Source organism: Leucopleurus acutus, assembly GCF_964270905.1.
Source record: "Leucopleurus acutus genome assembly, chromosome: 2".
Lineage (NCBI taxonomy): Eukaryota > Metazoa > Chordata > Mammalia > Artiodactyla > Delphinidae > Leucopleurus > Leucopleurus acutus.
In genome coordinates, this window is record NC_139143.1 from 17,078,098 (window position 1) to 17,095,169 (window position 17,072).

At 40.3% G+C, this 17,072-nt stretch overlaps 1 protein-coding gene across 1 annotated transcript in view; it reads left to right on the forward strand.

Moving 5' to 3' along the window:
- Nucleotides 1–1,078: 1,078 nt before the first annotated feature.
- The window catches only part of RRP15 (ribosomal RNA processing 15 homolog), a 47,339-nt gene continuing 31,345 nt past the window's right edge, over nt 1,079–17,072 (forward strand). Inside the window, exons 1-3 of the mRNA XM_082857913.1 lie at nt 1,079–1,240; nt 13,298–13,572; nt 16,018–16,115. Coding sequence (XP_082714039.1) covers nt 1,096–1,240; nt 13,298–13,572; nt 16,018–16,115 — 518 coding nt within the window. The 5' untranslated portion in view covers nt 1,079–1,095. The remainder of the gene's footprint in view (nt 1,241–13,297; nt 13,573–16,017; nt 16,116–17,072) is intronic.

Genomic DNA, 17,072 nt, shown 5'->3' on the forward strand with positions numbered 1-17,072 from the left:
AATAGCAGATAAAAGGAGCAGAGAGATAAGAGCACCCAAAGAAGAAGTGTGCCCCTCCCCCTTTAGAAATTTTGGGTTTTAAAGAAAAACAAGAAATGCTCTTCCAGGAAAATGCTAAGCTTAGGGAAAGTCTTTAGAATACGCCTGGCCGATGGAACACGATGTAAGAGTTTGCTACATTATCCGTTTGACTCATTAACTTTGTGAATGGTTGTATCCTGTCATTCATTCATTCATTCATTTCTTCCAAAAATATGTTTGGGTTCCTATCACGGGCCAGGCTCCGTTGCTGGCCTCGGAGGTAGGGTAGTGAATGATATATGGTCCTTATTATCCAGGAGCCGACAAGTTAGGGAAAGGAAATAGGGGCAGCTTGTGGGAGCAGCTTCGAGGGAAAGCGGGGCTGGGAAAGCTGGTGTCAAAGGCTGACCTCAGGGAGAAGCTGGCCCCGGGAGGGAGGCAGGAGCAGCCCGCGGAGAGCAAAGCTGCTGTTTTCTCGGTCTCCACCGCGCGGTCGGGCGCCTTGAGCGGGCGGGGCGGAGCTAGGTGGGAGGGAGGGGTGGGGGCTGGAACCCTTCACACCTGAGACCCAAGGGAAGAACGCGAGATTCTATTCGGTTGGCAATTGGAAGCCACTCAGGGGTTAATCAGAGCGAGATTTCGACCCCTCACGCGACTGTCCTCGCTTCCTCCCTTCTAGTGCGTTTAGTAGGCACGTTCCGGACGTTAGTCCAACACCATAAACCAACATACGGCAGCAGATACGGAAACAGCCGTGGGGAGGAAATGAAAGTGGACCGGGTCGGGTTGGGGGTCAGAGTGGGGCGGCGGACCAGGACAAGGGCGAGCTGGCAGAGGAGTCGGCCGAGAACGTATATTCACTGATTTTTATTATTATTATTGTCTTTTACTGGAGCAGATAGCACGTAAAGACAGCCAATCAGTCCTCTTTCCAATCCATATTGTGAGCCTCCAGCCCGAAAACTCCCGGCTAAATGGCACCGCCCCGGAACCTTGTATCACCGGAACTAGATGCTGAAGTCCTTTGTGTTACAGCCGGACGCAACGCTCACGGAACGCTTCCGCTTAGGAATCATGGCTGCGGCCGTTCGAGAGTCACGTGTGAGTGCGGGGAAAAAGCTGAAAAATTCACTAAAGAAGAAGGGGAAGATGAAAATGATATCCCCGGCTGCAGCATCGGAGCTGGAAGATAAGGACACACATGCTACCGATAATGAAGGTAACGTACTAGGGCTGAGTTTCGCTGCTCAGAGGAAAGGCCGGCATGAGTTTGCGGGAAGCAGGGTATGCGAATGCACTTGCCGCTAGCCGCCCGAATTTCGTCTCCTCAGGACGGCAAAGGGGCGACTTTGGCTCCTTGAGAAGGCTTGGGAAAGTGGTGTTCAGGGAAGGGTCCCTGTTGCGTGTTAAAGCTTCCAAGTTCTTTTATTAGACATTTTTATCGTCACTGTAATTAATTAAAACAGATGAAACTGCTCCTTCTTATAGCAGCAAAACGAAGCTTACAGTAGCAAGGGACGAAAGGAAGGGGGATATTTGGAATTACAAGAATGAGTTAGTTCTCATATGGAGCAAGGAGCAAAAGGCCGAAAGAGGAAGACGGATGGTATACTTGAATTTTCTTGTGCGGTAGGTGCGTGCATCTGTTGGGGAGTTAGAGATGAGATAGTAAATGGAAGAAGAGTAGGTGGTTAAAGTAGAATAAATAAAAGTAGCAGTTGATAACTCTCTCTCAGAGACGTTTGCTATTGAAAGGAAGGAAATATATTTTAAGGCTTTCAGCCATGATGTGTCCATGCTTCTACTCTTTACTGTCGTTCTTGGCACTAGTTTCTTAGGTTAAAGGGGTCGCAGACGACCCCTGACTTACTACCGCCAGTGATTGCTCCTTTGTACTGTCTAGAGCTTTGTAACAGCCAGACCTATTCTTTTATAATGTACCTCAGATCATGTCAGTTATCTGCTCAAGATGAGCAGTGGCTACCCATCTCAGAATAACATCCAAAGTCCTTAGCCTGTGTATGATCTAGTTCAGGCATCTCTCTCATCATCTGCCCCTCTGCTCTGCCCCTTACTAGCCACATTGATATCCTGTGGTTTGTTATACATGTTAAACATAACTCTCACACCATGGGTTCTGCACTTGCTGGTTTCACTGCCTAGAATACTTTTCAGATGCTTGCATGGCTCTCTCTCTCGCTCACTCCTTCAGTCTCTGATTCAATGCCTTGTCTGCGAGACTCGTCCCTGACCGCCCTATCTAATGTACACCACTACTCTTCTCCGTGTCTCCCTGCCTTCACTTTTTGAGTTACTACCCTGCTTTATTTTCCTCAGCATTTCTCAAACCCTCTGACATATTGTGTATTTGCTGTGTGTCTCTCCCAGCTGGAATGTAAGTTCCATAAGAGGAGAGACTGCTCTGTACCCAGTGCCTAAGACAGTGCCTGCCGTGTTGTGGATCCTTCGCAGCTATTTAAGTAAATAAGTGAATAAACCTCGACTTCCAGGACTAAGAAGAAGAAACTGTTATATACTACTGCAGTCCCTAGGTAATTGGAATCCTTATCTCCTGCCAAAGGAGTTAAGGAAAACAGACTATTCATTGAGCAGGGATTGGAACACCTCCATATATATATATATTTGCTGTTCGCGGGCCTCTCACTGTTGTGGCCTCTCCCGTTGCGGAGCACAGGCTCCAGACGCACAGGCTCAGTGCCATGGCTCACGGGCCCAGCCGCTCCGCGGCATGTGGGATCTTCCTGGACCGGGGCACGAACCCGTGTCCCCTGCATCGGCAGGCGGACTCTCAACCACTGCGCCACCAAGGGAAGCCCTCCCAATATTTTTTGAACTCAATAGACTAGTTCCTGTGGGGTTGTCAGAGAAAGAAGTACTACTGCATTTGGAGCAGAATATCAGTATTGCTTACAGATTTAGGTGGAAAGTAGATTTCTCTATTCAAGTACTGGATAATTTCAAGTTAGAGCTCTCCTGACTTCTCAGTGCATTATTGTAAATATGATTAGGTTCTAGGGTTCTCTTGCTATTATAGTTCAATTACATTTTGGGTTAAGAAGGCTTTTGGCTAATATAGAGACCTTATTATTCAATTCAGTTCAATGAACAATTGTGTTCTTCTGTATTCTGGTCACCCTCTGGGTGTTGAGGATACAAAGGATGAGTAAATTCCTGCCCTAGAATTAGTCTTCGGGAAGATAGATATTAAACACAGGACTGTAATACAATGTATTGAGTATTATTAAGAGCTCATTATAAAGGTTATAGTTACCATGATCCTGGTCCAGTTAAAAATGGTAAGGATGGAGACAGAAATCCGTATCCTATAGAACCCAGCCTAGGCGTTGCTTCCTTCTATCTTATACATATTACTTACGATGTACTGTATTATTATTTTATTTTAACGTGTCTCTCTCCTTTTGGATATACGTTCAAGTGCTGGAACGATGTCTTATGTATCTTTATTTTCATAGGGCCTTCCTTACACATTTTGGTACTAAGTACGTTTTCTTGCTGAATGAATATGGATAAGTAAGGTGTCATTTCATCGAAGCCTTAGTTTTCTAGGTCTGGGGGTGGAGAGGACAGTTTTCTCAGACATAGGAAAAGCACATACAGTGGCATGCAGCTTCTTAAAACTCATGGCTGGTTAGGTTGAGATGAATTGTTGGCTGTGGCTCTAGCTCTTCAGAGGAGTCACTGAGACTAGGAACAGAGGATAAAGCCAGATTGTAAAGGACCTTGTTTGCCATATGAAGGAAATAGGATTCTCTATTTGTAGGCAGTAAGGAGCACTTGAGACCTTTTAAGCAAGAGGGCGACACATCTTTATAAACATCACTGCTAACTGTATGGTGACTGCCATAGAGAGCCAGAACAATCAGGCAATTGCAAAACTCTTTCAGGGATTGCACTAGCAAAGTACAGGGAAGACAGAGAGAAGGTCCCCACTTGAAATGTGTTTCAGAAGGAAAGCATTCAATTTTCCAGATAACCAACTTCCAAATAAACTTGTAGCACCATAAATTTCGGGTGTACTATACTGTTAGAGGAATTAGGTAATAATAACAGTAATATTAGCTTAGGCACTGTTCTAAGCTCCCTATGTATCACTTTAATTCTGACAACAACCGTGTGAGACAGGGTTATTATTATCCTCATTTTACTTATAAGAAACTGAGACACAGAGAGGTTTTATCTTGCTCCCCCAATGCACAAGCTGATAAACAAGTTGGTAAATGACACGACCATTACTGAAGTTTGCTCTAGAGCCTGACCCCTAACTCCGCTGATATGGTTGAGGAACCAGGAGGATAGAGATGATCAAAAAAAAAAAAAAAGCTCTCCGGAAAGTAAAAGAGCAAGGGCATAGAATCTTAAGAAAGATTGGGTATGAGGAAACCTTGGTGTTGAGACAGATTTTTCTTCCACTCAGGGAGGTTCCATCACTAAGGGGTGTTTTTGTGGTCAGATTTCTGTAGCATTCCTTCCGCTGTTTTTAACTGTGTAGTCTTCGTTCCTTCCTCACTTATTCCAGCCTTCCTTCTTTTCTCCTAATATCCATGTATTATCTCTAGAAATGAATGATCACTTTTACTCAGTTGTATAAGAGGCACCTGTGTTTGTACTGCTTCTTTACTGACCTGCCTCAGTTTCCTCATCCCTAAAATGGAGGTGATAAGTGTCTCCTCAGGATTTTTGCAAAGGTTCAATGAGCTCATATATGTAAAGCATTTAATGTTTGGCACAAGGCACCTACTCATAAATATTTGGGTTAATGATCATGACATTTTTTCTGATCTAACAAAACTGCTAGTCCCATCTCTTGACCACCCAATAAGCCTTCCAGCCCTTGATAACCGTGATGTTTATAAGCTGGAGCTTTCTCCAGAAGAAAGATTAGAATTTCCTCTGGTAACCCTGCAAGGTAGCTGATGGCGTTTCTGTTTTACAGATGCGGAGACAGAGGCTTGGAGATACTGTTTCCATTGTGCCTCCCAATGGAAAACTGTTCAGTCCATAGTTGCAGGATGTTGTCTCTTAATTCTGTCCTTCTTACTCCATAATCCAATCATTTAGTCATGTATTTGTGGTAAAATTCAGGATTAATAATAGTGATTTTGACAACTATGGGTTGTCTATGCTTAGTTGTTCCATAGATACCTCACACTTAATATTTGCAAGGCTGGACAGGAATAAAGACACAGACCTTCAAAAAATGTCATGAAGAACCTAGGGGTAAGACAGGAATAAAGACACAGACCTAGAGAACGGACTTGAGGATATGGCGAGGGGGAAGGGTGAGCTGTGACAATGCGAGAGAGAGGCACTACCAAAAAGGCACTACTCTCACTACCAAATGTAAGGTAGATAGCTAGTGGGAAGATAGCTAGTGGGAAGCAGCCGCATAGCACAGGGAGATGAGCTCGGTGCTTTGTGACCTCCTGGAGGGGTGGGATGAGGGGGTGGGATAGGGAGGGTGGGAGGGAGGGAGACGCAAGAGGGAAGAGATATGGGAACATATGTATATGTATAACTGATTCACTTTGTTATAAAGCAGAAACTAACACACCATTGTAAAGCAATTATACCCCAATAAAGATATTAATATATATATATATGTATATATATATATTTGCAAGGCTGAATTCATAATTTCATTTTCCCAAATACAGAAGCCAGTGAATGAGGAGGATGGACTATATCATTGTGAACTGGTGGTAGTCTGCATACCCAGCCTCCACGATCTGACGGCTGCTTACTCCTCAAGGCTCACACCTTGTCGCCCCCCAGCTCGCTAGTGTCACAGTTTCTGAACTCCTCGTTCCGTGAACACATTTGCTCTCCTCCCTCCTAGCCATGCTTATGCTGTCCTAGTAGCTGCTATTTTTTCTTCACTTTCTCGTAACCAGCTTCTCTGTGTCCTTTAGATTTCTACTTAGTTGTCTCCCTCTGCTGTTTCTTTCAGGATTTAGAATGTGTCTCTTCAATAGACATAAATAATAAAGGGCCTTTTATTTAATAAATTCAGTAATGTAGGTCCTTTGGATGGGACGTTTTCCTTTGGTTTAACTCAGAATTTGCTATTTAATATAAGAAGTTGATTTTTTTCCTCTTGTGAAATCAGATATTTCTGGAAAAAAGTGAACCATGGAAACAGCTTTTCTAGTTCAGATATTTGTGTACATGTGGCCTTGGCAGAACTATTAAGTTATCAAAAATTTATAGAGAATGGATTCTGAGAGATTATAAAGGCAGACGATTGAAGCTGACTTCAGACACATGAGGAATCAGCAAATTATAGACTTATTATTAAAGTGTACCAGCTCATTTTATCAGGAAGTTGAATTAGAGACTAGAGACTTATCTTTGAATTTTAATTGGTTCATAAAAATTGATAGGGATGTGCCTTATATCAACATTTGAAAGCAACTTCCTTTAGCAAGATGCTACTTAAATTCCATAGAAAACACACAGGTATAACCCATGTGTTGTTTTAACTTTACTTTTTATCTTCTGGCTTTAATTTCTTTTGACACATTGTTTAAGAAAGGTAGAAAATTGTGCATTTATGAATGTAAACCTCTTAAGTATTATTTGTCAGACTTTGCAGAAGTTTCCTAGTTCAGTGGGGAGAGACCTTGAAAGCTTTGGTTACAGCTGTGTCTCAGAACTTGGCATAAATCCTGAAACATGGTGTAGTACTCAATATCCATTTATTATAAATTGGAAAACTCTCTTAATGTGATTTTTACACTCTTTTCTCATGTACCAGGTATTTTTAGCTGAAGTTAAAAATTAACAGAAGTTGTATGTAATATAAACTTGAATGATAGCAAAATGATTCAGGCTGAAGTTTTGGTAAATTGTAATACTCTTCAGTAGGGTTTGAAATCTGGTCATAGTAAAATTGCAGATGATCATGAATCAGAGGTATGTGAAAGGTAAAATGCTGTAGTCAACATTCGAGTAACACATAAATGTCAAGCATTATAAAGGAGAGGATGCCACCCCTAAGTGAGTTAACCTGGAACTACTCAGATTTATTGAATTGATACCTTCTTGGAGGTTTAGATACAATGTATACTTGGCTCTTAAGTTTGTAGTCTAAATAAAAAACAGGTACACCTAGCCTTCCCAGTCAGTAAATCGTGAAAAAAATGAGAACACTGGTGATGATATCAGGTATTATAAAGAGGAGTATGATAACCTCTACCTCTGAGTTATCATTGACCTACTCAGATTTATGGAATTTATGCACTGTTGGAGATTTAGACACAATACCTACTTGCTTCTTAAACTAATAGTCTTTATTTAAAAAAAAAAAAAGCTCTGTAGTCAGTGAATCAACCCAAGTGAAAAAAGCCTTGGTCCAGTGCCGTGAAGTGATTGGCCCCTCCCTCACAGAATGTGTCCATATGCCTATAAACTAGTAGAGAGGAATGGTAATTTCATTCTTTTCTGAATTATCTGGTTACATACTTGAAAAATGGCCATATACTTCTAACACAAGACTTGATAACAATCGGTTTAGAAGATCCGAGGAGCTATCCCTTCATTTTTGATAAACTACAAAACAGTGTTCAAGATGTAATAACCTAGCAGATAAATGGGCTTTTCATCAAACTGTAGCTTATAGCCTCCTTCATCGTTTAAGTTACTTAAATAGCAAAGGAACATGCCTAAGAAATGAAGTATATCATAGTCCTACTTGAGTGGTTTAGCAATTTATAGGACAGACTCAGGAAACAGACTACTTCCAGGCTCTGTCTGCTCTGGCTTGGCCAGATAGCACACAGTAATCACATCCGATAGTTTGTCCTGTGGTAGAACTTTCATTTTATTTTTGGTTATTTTTATGGAAACCTGGGGTAACTTCCCCCTTTTTTTTTTTTAAGAGGTAAATGCTTTTTAAAAACGTTTTCAAGTATCAGTTTTGAATATTCTAAACTAAGTACTAATGGGCAGGAAAGATCACGTGACATGATCGATCGGAACAGATGATTTAAACCTGGAGTGGGGAGCAGTAGTTTTGTAGAGCTCTGCATAGCTAGGGGCGGAATGAGAATGGGCGCAAGCAATGGCTGTTCTGTTACCTGTGGCCTAGGGAGAAATTCCTTTTTAATTCAAGCTTTATTAAGCTATTTTGTGAATACTTTCTGCATTAGTTCAGTACACATTAGTCTGAGCTGAATCTCTGATTCAAAGCTTTGTAGTGCCTTAGAAATCAACAGCCCTATCATCCTACCTTATTAACTTTGTGACTTTGGCCATTTTTTTAAGCTTGAGAACCGTTCCCTTTGTAAATAGAATAATAATAGCAACTCAGAGAGTATTGTGAGGATTAAATGATAACGCATAAAAAGGGTTTTAAATAGCGCCTAGCCCTAAACACATGTTTTAGAGTGCTCGGAAAGCTGTAGGATGGAGACATCGACCACTTCTGAAATAGAGTCAAAGGTGGCTTCTCACCATGAACGCCTGGTGCATGGGTTATAGACGATAGCCAAGACGGTGGGTAGAATTATAGTGGAAGGAAAATTTATTCCCCCTTCCCCGCAGTTTTTTGGCATCCTTTTTAAAGCTTTTGGGATTCCCCCCTGCTCTGGCTCCCAGGTTCTTAGTACCTTTGTCTGTCTTCTGGTTACTGTCATCTCTTTAGTGCCTACTATGTGCCAGGGCTGTGCTAAGTGCTTTTCATGTGTTATTTAATCATCATAACAACCCAGTGAGGTAGGTACTGTTTTTATTCCCATTTTACAGAGACACAGGGATTAGGTAACCTGCCCAAGATTATCCTGGTAGGAAGTAATGGAAACAGGACATAGCGCCAAGTCTGCCTAATTTTATAATCTGAGCTCTTAACCCCTGTGCTGTAACTGATCATCTAAAGCTTCCCATTCAGCACCTCACATGTCCTGTAGATTCCAGCCACCAGAGTTATTTCTTCTTTGTTCCTCTCTTCTCCACAGCCACGTTGTTTGTGTCCTGTGTGTGGTGTGTAATTGACATGTAAACATTTACTATGGGCTAGGCATTCTTCAAGAACTTCGTATATATTAACTCATTTAATTATCACAAAACCCGATGAAGTAGACACTATTTTATTGCCATTTGTACAGACAAGGAAATTAAGGTTGAGAACATAAAAACCTTCAGAAAAGTCACATAGATTTCTGTCTGTAGATAAGATTGAATCAGGCAGCCTGAGTTCTGTGTCTTTACTCTTTAGCCACTGCTAGCTGATCTCAGTCAAATTTTTATGAGAGTTCTGTTTGATTTAGAGTAAATTCTAAAGGTGTGAAGTAATATCAGGGTTAACCAATAGCCTTAATGCTCCCAGATGATATTTGTATTTTAAAAGAACAACCTTAATCCAATAGAGAAACTTTTTTCAAAGTAAGGACTTGAGGTAGGTGGTAAGAGAAAAAAGCACTAGCAGTTTGGCCACTTACTGGAAGTACACACCTATAGTGCAGAACTTGGGGCTTGATGTATATTTTATTTCTTGGATGATAAATCAGGCCAGCTTATTTATGTAAACCAACCAGCTTTTCATACCCAATTCTTACCGTCCAATCCCCAAATCTCCAGTTTCAGCCAGTGTGAACTTCTTGTTATTTTATAAATATCTTACCTTCTTCAACATTCCCATGCTTTTGGACATGCTGGTTTCTTCTGCCTGGAATGTCAATAATAATGATGATTACAGTAATAGTTTTAATTTTAATACAGAGCATTGACTCAAATCTAGGATGTTTTTGGTTCTAGATTCAGTGATCTTGCCCCCTGCCTCTTTCAGTTGGCCTCATTGTAGAAACTTATTTCTTTGGCCTTTTTCCTTCTCTTGTCATTCAAACTCTTGCTTTACTTTTAAGAAACAACTTGAAATCATCTTTGTAAAAGATACCCCTAAGCAATCACCCTTTTCTTCATTGTTTTTCTTTTAGAAGAACACTTACAAATTTTACAGATTGTAAAACCAAATTTTACAATCGGTTTTAACTAATTTATATATCCTACTAAACATCTGGCTTCTTCGAGGAGAATTTGATTTTTCATTTTCGCCTTCCTTCGTCTTCATTCACGATTCTTGGTAAATATTGAAGGACTGCGAGTCTTCTTTAAAAACTTTATCCCAAAGGCTAAGGTAAATAGCTCACTTTTCTGCCAGCAGCTAACCATATATCTGGGATCAGGGACAGATGGCAAGTTTGAAAGGCTGGTGGAAGTTTGGGGAAAAGGCAGCAAGAAATGGAGAAATGCCTGTGTCTACCTCATTATCTCAGAGGTCTAACCCTGCCCTGTGCAATATGATAGCCACTAGTCACTTTAAATTTAAAATAACTAAAATTAAATAAAGTTAAAAATTCAGTGACTCAGCTGTGCCACATTTGAAGTACTCAGTAGGCTCTTGTGGCTGGTGGCTAGTGGGCAGCTCTGATAATAGAACATTTCCATGAATGCAGAAAGTTCTGTTGGAACCTTGAGTTATTACTTCCAATAAGCATTCTTTGTAGCCCTTCCTTAATTTCCAGATTTTTAAAATAGAATGCAGAATTAGAGTTAATGTTTAAAATAACACACACGACTTCAAAGGAATTTTTTGCTTATCTACATCCACTTAACTTCTTTTAAATATCAGTTCATGGTCAATTCAAAAAATCTCGTCCTCATAGGCTACAGTAAATTTTTAAGGACCAGTTCTATTTTCTGATTTGCATAGTGATTATCTTTGGTATCCTAGAAGTAAATCCTGTTTTTTAGTATGCTGGAAGACCTCATTACAGTGGCATTTTAAATTTATATAAAATATCATCATTTCCATCGGCAGTGAATGCGTGACTAAAAACTTCTGAGCTAGAGCTTCTTAAAAAAATAATAAAATAAAAATTACGACTTCAGTAAATTATTCTGGGATTTTTTTTTTTTAATTGGTGGGGTAAGTGCAGGTGGTATGAAATGGTGTTATAAAACGTCATGGATTTTATTGTGTCCATCACATGCATGTTGTGGTAGTCAGGCTGGATAAGAAACACACCAAAGAAAAATAGCCAGGGTTTAGAAATGGAGAAATTGGAGTGGCTTACACAACCATAAAGCCTTTGGCTGCCTTTACAGTGTAGGTGAAACTGAAATTCGCTGCAATTTGTGTGTGAATTCATCAGGACAAAACACTAGATGTCAGTGTTGTAGTTTTGACATTTTACCAGGAGCTAGTAAAGACTTCTGCTTTTAATCACTCAGAGATTCTTCATTGACACAAACTTTTAAGCTGTTGTGCCTCTTTACATTTGGATAAATGCTTACTTAGAAGAAGTACTTTTCAAAGAATTGTTTATTTTGTTATTCGTGCCTGTCTAGTGCTGCTGACTGAGGAATAAACATATGCGATATTAACATATATGTTTTTCAGCTAAATATGTTCTCCAAACTTTGTTTCTCAACCCACTTCCCAGGGAACACTGATCCTAGGAGATGCTTCTGGGGGAAAAATAATGTGACTCTGGAATCTGGTATATAGCAGAAACTCAGATTTTCATTGAATGATAGTGCTTTCGGCTTTTGTTTGGCAAAATTTAGAAACTTTTTCTTATATTGCAGGCAGTAAGATTTCTTATATCACCTTAGATTTGCATGAAGCCCAAAGATACTTCATTTTTTACTCCTATGCTTGAGGCTCATTTTTATATGTGTATAAAATGTTTTGTTTTATATATTTTTATTTGCTCTTTTCTAATATGTTACAAGTTTAGTTTCAATATGTTAAATGTTTAGTTTTCCATTGTTTTATTTCATGAATTCTCAACAATTAAAAAATAAAGGTATTGGGGCTTCCCTGGTGGTGCAGTCGTTGAGAGTCCGCCTGCCGATGAGGGGACACGGGTTCGTGCCCCGGTCCGGGAAGATCCCACATGCCGCGGAGCGGCTGGGCCCGTGAGCCATGGCCGCTGAGCCTGCGCGTCCGGAGCCTGTGCTCCGCAACGGGAGAGGCCACAACAGTGAGAGGCCCGTGGGGGGAAAAAAAAAAGGTTTATGCAAAAGTAATACCAAAAAGCAAATATAATGATGACTAGCTAAAAGTCAGCTCTTTTCAGCAGTTCTCTTAATTCATGGCTTAAAGTCAAGAGTTTAGAGAGGATCACTCAGAATTGAAGAGCTGACTACACATTCAGTTCCTTTCACTTTGATCGTAGCCATAAGCTGATATAAAACTACTTTTGAAGTATTTCCTAATAGTTCCATGGGTTTCTGAAGAGCAAAGCAGAAGCTCTTCAGAAGGCTCTGGATCATATAGTTACCTGCACACTGTGCTGGCGCTTGTGTTCTTGTTGTTTAAGTACAGTGAGCTTCAGAATTTGAGATAGGCTGCAAACCTTAAAAGTACCCAGATCTTCTTGGCAAGTTGATTTTTGAGTAAGGTCACCAACTGGATTGTTGTTTAGGCCACTCCTCTGATCCCAGCCATTTGAATCTTACATGATGACATAGTTTGCTGGTAACCTGTATATGCTTGTTTTGGTGGTTCCGCATGAGAAAATTCAACAGTATACGAATTTGTATCCTCAACCCAGAACTTGATATTTTCACTCAGTCACCCAGCAGTGCAGTCAAACCCTGGGCACGTATCACTTCATTAGATTATTTTTCAGAAATGTTGAAACACCCCAATTGATTAATGTCATATGCAGATTCTATAAAAGGAAGTTGGTTTTTAGATTTTTCTGCACACAAATTCAGAATTTTAAACATCTGGGCCAAAGCCCTCAGAGAACTTGATCTGACTTCTCTGTGCCATGGGATCACTATACCATCTTCTTGACAGATTAAAGTTTTTGTTGTTATTTGTTTTTAAAGTAACCTTCATTACTCTCTTCAAGTAGTTTAATGACACAAAGCCTGGGGATTTGAACACACTCTGCACTGGCACCATGTCAGCGTCTGTCACCACCTTGATGACAAGATGTGGTGGGGCTGTTGGATTTTTTTTCTACTCCCTGGGTCCTGGGTGCTGAAGCCACTGCGGCCTCCCCGTCCACATGGCTGGGCCAGGTCTTTGGGGGAGGATGGCAGTAGGATGGAGGGTCCTGCCATTCTCCGCTATTACTGCAGCTGTGGGACTCGGAAAAGTCTCCCCTTGCAAGAATGGAGACTGATGGAGAACTGTTAGCCTTACGAAGGGCCCCCGGGGTCTTACCATGGCCTTGCCAAGGTCTGCCTCTGGTTTTAAAGTTTAATTTGTTTCTACTCTTAGGTTCTGTAGGAAGCTGTGGATCGGAAAAGGATCACTTTTCCTCTGGTGAAGAAGCAGTAGAAGCTGACAATGAGGATGAAGCTGAGCCCTGTGACGATGGCAGTGAAAATGCTGTAGAAGCTAGCGTTGGAACTAATGTGGGCTGGGCAGATGCCATGGCTAAAATCCTTAACAAGAAGACTCCTAAAAGTAAACCCGCCATTCTGGTCAAAAACAAGGAGCTGGAAAAGGAAAAAGAGAAGTTAAAGCAAGAGAGACTAGAGAAAAGAAAACAGGTGTGTCCTACCAGTTGTTCTGTAGATTAGGTTGTCTAGTCTAGTTCTTATCTGCACCAGATTGTTCCCTGCAGTGTTTGTCCAATTAACATTACAGTTTGCAACTTGCGTTTTACGTGAGGGTGCATAACCAAGGTTGTGTTCAGAAATCTAGTCTGAATCATTCTGTTGAGCATGTTCACTTTTTGTTCATCTAAGCAAAGCAATAGAAATGTAAACACCAAGGAAATTTATCCTTTTAAAATCAAGTAGTTATACATGTGACAGTGACTCCTGGGTTTGAGTATCTTATTCAACTTAGCTGTCCAGATACTAACTTTATTAATTCTGAACTAATAGAATCATGTTAGTTACTTTTTGCTCAAAATCTGTTTTATGGTATAAATCTTTGATGATGTCATTGTCAGGGGTTGGTTGCAGTTCTGAAAACAAACTGTTTCACTGTTGGATAAACTTGAGTTCCTGGTACCTTTTGTTAAACCACTGGTGGAAGAAGTTAGACTAGTGCCGCCTATTAATGAAAGGGAAAGGCCAAAAGTTGGACTTAAGTTTGCTGTTGTGTATTACAGAGGAGATAGAGAAACAATAATAAGGTTTTATATCCCCTGATGAGGTATTTCTATGTCTAAAAATATTTGGTTACTGAAATAGGTATTTTTTAATGAGAGAAAAACAACTTTCTACAATTGTACTGACAATATAAAAGTACTCATTTCCAAGAGTTATGTTATAGGTAAAAATGAAAGAAAAATAGATTTCAGTGGCATTTATTTCCTTTTAAGTTCACCATCCCCTTATCTTGTTTCAAGGTGAATGTTTTCTTTGTTCCTAATACTGGTTGGCTCTCTGTAAGAGGCTATATAAAGATGGAACTTTTCAAGTGTTGCTCTTAGAAACAACCTGCTCTTTTATTAATTCGATATTCTCATTGTACTTTATTTAAGATCAGTTTTATCTCTAAATCTTACTGATAGCTTTTCAACTGAAAATTTGAATCTTTGTTTTCTATCTGGCAAAAGCTAGAAGAGGCTTTAATCCTTAATTACCTGTAGTCCTCGTGTTCCAATGAGAGAACAGCATTTTGAAGCCAACAGAAACGAGTCTGTAACTCTGCTCTAGGCCAAAGCTTTGAGGGCTAGAGATGGTACTGTCCACATAATGCATGAAAGCACTCGTGTGGATACCAGAAACACAACACAGCAGCCACAAACACTCTGAGTGTATATTTCTGGGTAGAGGCTATGTAAATTATCATCGCTTTTTAATGTTAAATATTACTGGTTTCCAGAATATTGGCTACTTATTTCTAATCATAAGTATAAAAGTACATTTCAAAGTTAAAAAATATTTTGGGATCCTGCATGCCTGTTATCCCCTGGGTACAATAGAAAATTAAGAATCAACTGTTTTAAAAGTAAGATTTTTTAATTTCTGGCATAGTCTGATAATGAATTTCATGATAGTTAAAATAAATTACATGATTTGGGGAAGAATCTACTCCTTTAAAAAGGAATCAGAGTAATCTTGATACCAAGAGCAAAGATTTGGTTTTACCGTGATCAGATGTTTTTATTAATACAAAATGAGAGATTAAATGAATGGAGAAAAGGAAAAGATAAAAGGAGACTTTTTTCCACTGATTCTTACTGGTTTTGATGTTCATCAGCTTCTTGGTGATTAGTTCATCATTTCAGTATATTTGATATTGGTGATAGGTTGGCCTGAGGAGGGGACCTGGAGAAGCTGAGGTACCTGAGCTACCAAATCAGGTACCTGAGCCCAGGATACCCCCGGAAAACAGTTTTGAATTAGATTGTGTTGTCTTTGAGATTTCCTTATCTCCTGATCCCTTTCTATTTCTCCATTATAGCAAAGAATCAATTTGTTGTAGTTTGTGACTGATATGCCATATTTGGCAAGGATATTGGTCAGATGTGCCATAAGAGAAAAGAAAAATAGTCACTGTATAAACAGGGTATATCTGGATATGACGCTATTCTTTTCAAAGCTGATACAAATTCTTAATAGTTCTGACTGCTGAGGAAGTCAGTTTCTAAAAATAAAGAGAAACGGTATTTAAACTTGTGGTTACGGAAGAGGGTAGTTTGGAGCCTTGCTGATGCTCCCCTCCGAGGATCTGGTGATGGCAGGGCGGGAACGGGGCTGCGCACACCCTGCCTTGTCCTGCCCGGCTGGCGGCTCTCCAGGCCCCTGCTGTCAGAGAGCCTGCCGTCAGCTCACTTGGTGCCTCTCACATGACACTCGGAGTGCTAACCACAGGCTCCCTGAGCCGAACCCCTGAAAGTGTGGGTTTTTGAAAGTCCCTGTGACAAACTAAGCCAGAATGATTTATTACCTTTGTCCTTTCACAGAGTATCATATCAAAGTATGCTGCACTTTCAAAAATGCCTAATATTCTTTCACATAACAATATTTATAACACAGCTTGATAAGAAGCGGGAATGGGAAATGATGTGCAGAGTAAAGCCAGATGTTGTCAAAGACAAAGAAACAGAGAGAAATCTTCAGAGAATTGCAACGAGGTAAGACAGTGTTCTTGCCCCTTAAAAAATAAGTACTCTAAAGCTGTGGAGTGATCCATTTCTGACTAGCTTTGATTCTTAAGGTCTGCCTTCCCAGAGCCAAGTGATTTATGTCTGAGCCTCTGCCTATTTAATACTGGATTCAGCCGCAGATTTTGGAGGTCTCGTGAGGCAAGAATATAACGTGCTAAGTGGATATTTGGTATGAACCTATTTCATATCATCTTGTATTTTATAGTCACAAGAACAGTATAATCAGACCTCTTACTGCATTTCTCTTAGGATGCTTGTCTTAAATTATGGCGCTAGATGATTATTTTTGTTATTTTGCACTATATGACGTCACAAATTGCACATTATAGCAGCTTCGTGCTGTCCTTTCACTCAGCATTTTTTTTTATCATTGGCACCAAACATTCATTTGTTGCCCTCCGTGTTCAAAGATAAATAGAAGCTGGTGGCTGCTGCATGGTCTTTGCCCACTTACGTATAGGAGTTCTAGTCTCTTTGTAAATAAAGGTACGTCTGATGTGTTAGGAACATATGATGGGAGACTGTAGGGGAGTTGCAGCAGGCTCCACGGTGGAGGTAACAGTTGGGTAACAGAATATAGCAATTACATTTAGTGGAATTCCTTTAAATGTCCTGTTTGCCTACAACAGTCCATCTGGGTGTTGTACAGTAAGACAGTGAGGCTGCATGGGTAAGAGAGGGAGCAGTAGAGCCAGACTGCTGACCTGTCCCTGCACACTGGCTGACTAGCTGGGTGTCCCTGGGCATTTACTTACTTTCTCTCTGTCTCAGTTTATTTTTCCTTAGAAAAAGGAGAGAATATTATACCTACCCTATAGGATTTCTCTGAGAATTAAATAATTAATACCCGTGCAGAGCTTAGAAGAGTGCAGGATTAGTGCCAGAGAATAAGTGCCTCCTTAAATTTTATACCCTGGGCATCTC